The sequence below is a fragment of the Galeopterus variegatus genome, unplaced genomic scaffold (genome assembly GCF_000696425.1).
Source record: "Galeopterus variegatus unplaced genomic scaffold, G_variegatus-3.0.2 Scaffold708, whole genome shotgun sequence".
Taxonomy (NCBI): Eukaryota; Metazoa; Chordata; class Mammalia; order Dermoptera; family Cynocephalidae; genus Galeopterus; species Galeopterus variegatus.
In genome coordinates this window covers 513,547-515,998 of record NW_007726819.1, presented here as the reverse complement: position 1 = coordinate 515,998, position 2,452 = coordinate 513,547, and the positions used below count along the sequence as shown (strand labels likewise).

General features: G+C 41.8%; 1 protein-coding gene across 1 annotated transcript in view; it reads left to right on the top strand.

Annotated features, from left to right (window-relative positions):
• Positions 1-672: 672 nt before the first annotated feature.
• LOC103589627 (uncharacterized protein C5orf56-like) overlaps positions 673-2,452 on the top strand; it is a 12,879-nt gene continuing 11,099 nt past the window's right edge. Inside the window, exon 1 of the mRNA XM_008571657.1 lies at positions 673-678. Within this exon, the coding sequence (XP_008569879.1) occupies positions 673-678 (6 nt within the window). The remainder of the gene's footprint in view (positions 679-2,452) is intronic.

The window sequence follows — 2,452 nt, the reverse complement described above, 5'->3', positions numbered from 1 at the left end:
CCTTCCTGCTCTGCCCTCCTTGCCTCCCCCAGGCCTCCCCTTCCTCATTCTCTCTGGAGGTTCTTCCTGGCTCACTGAAGTCACAGCAGGCCTTGGCAGAGTGTCTAGGGCTTTTATTTATTTTTTAGCAAGGATGGTTTAGTTCTAGATGAAGAGGAATATATTAGGATCCTTCCACCATAGGGTCTCTCTGATTCTGTGTTAAATACCAGTCTAAATTTTTTTTTTTTTTTTAAAGATGACTGGTAAAGGGATCTTAACCCTTGACTTGGTGTTGTCAGCACCACGCTCACCCAGTGAGCAAACCGGCCATCCCTATATGGGATCCGAACCCGGGGCCTTGGTGTTATCAGCACCGCACTCTCCCGAGTGAGCCACAGGCCGGCCCAGTCTAAATTTTAAAAAGTGAAAATACTCAATGAATATGGATGTGGGGGAATGTGCACTAACATGGACTGATGATGTGATTGGAAAAGGGCAGCTTTTAAAAATGTGTCTAACCTTTGACCAAGCAATGCTACTTTCTGGAATTTATCCTAGGAAAATCACATTTGTGCAAAGATGTATGTAACAAAGATATTTATAACTGCATTGTTTGTAATAGAAAAAAAAAAAAGGGAAACATCTGAAGGCCCAACAAAAAGGAATTGGTTATTCAAACTTGGCACATCCATGCAGGTGAGTGCCATGAGACAGAATGACATAGGTGTATACTTATTGAGAAGAAAGATATGTGGATATATCATTAAAAAAAGAAAAAGAAAAATGGAAAAATCTTACAAAACATGCAGAGAAAGTAGCTTTGGCCTCAGTCCAAACAGTTGAAATCCAGATCAGTCTCTTAACCAACCCAGGAACTCAGGCAAGTAATGCGATTTCTCTAAGCCCCTGTTTCCTGTCTGTAAAATGAGCATAATAACACCTACCTCACAAAGTTGGGAAGATCTGGTGAGATTAACACATCTAAAGGCCAGAGTTCAGCCCAGTGAGTGCTCAGCAGAAGGGGGCCCAGCTGGGACATGTACTGATAGTATTTTCCCTGTGGTAAGCCTGGAAATATTCTGGAAATTCATAGACCAACAATGGTTGGTTTTGGCTGGTAGAATCATGGGTGATTTTCAATATTTTCTTATTTTTCTGCAAGGAAAATATGTAGTACTACTTACATAATGATGGTATGATTTTTTTTTTTAATTAAGTAACAATTGAAAAGGTTAAGAAACAAAACACTGCTGCACATTAGGCAGGCAAGCCAGCTCAGTGGCTCTTGGGCAGAGCTTTGGAGACTGAGGTAGAGGGAAGGAGGAGAGAGAAGAGGAAGGGTGATGGATGAAGAAAAAGGAAAACAGGGAAGTCAGGCCTCAGGGCAGCTGCTTAAGGAGATGCACCTCAGAGGGGATGCTAGGAGCCCCAGCAAGCATGTGTGTCATCTCCCCCCCAGTTCTCCACCCGTGACCCTCCTGGGGGAGCCCCAGGTCTCAGCTTCAGCTGACAGTAAATATGTGCAACCTCCTTCTGCTGCTGAGACAACCTGACTCTGGCACATCTGGAGAGGGGTCCTGTAGCTCTAGCCCTGGGCCTGGATCCTCACCCAACTTCAGTAAACCTAGCATTTTGTCTGTGTCCTGAGTAGGAAAGGCAGGGAAACCTAGTGAATTCCCAGAAGTCATTCTAAAAGGATTAGCACCTCTCTTCTTTGGCAGTCCAGTAGGATCCATATCCAAGAGCAGGGTCTCCCAAGCAGATATACCCTGCTGGAAAAGGGAGCCGTTGACCACCCAAGGGCTGCTGTGCCCGGGTCCCATCTCCACCCAACTGCCTTACCACAGTGACATCAGGAGAAACTTTCCACATTAATGAGTCTTATGCCCACACATTCCAGTTCATTGAGCATTCTTGGGGCATGGCTCTTCTGCATAAGTGAATTTTCCAAATAATTAAATTTAATACTCTCACATTGCAATTTATTATCATACCCATTTTAAATTAATTTCTGTTTTATCAAATTTATCAAAGTAATGCACACATATGGTTTAATTATCAGTTATACTGAGAGGCTCATAATAAAAATTCCCTCCCCACCTTTCTCAGTCCCCCTCTCTAGAGGTAGTCTCTTTCAACCCTTTTTTGGTACCTATTTGTATTTATATTATTATTTTTGATTTACCAGTTTTAGACATCTGTTGACTTCTTGTCATAGATGAGGACTGAGCTTTCCTACAGACCATCCCCACTTCTCCTCCTTCCATCCTTCCAATAAGAACATAAAATTTGTAGTTAACTCAATAGTGAATATGGACAAACTCTTCACTGCTGAGCTAAGTAGTGTCCTTAAGTTCTGGAAATTTTTCTTGTATTATTTCTTTAATAATTTTCTCCCCTCTATTTTATCTGTTGGACCTTCAGGATTAATCTTCTGATTTTCTTATATATATATATATATATATATATA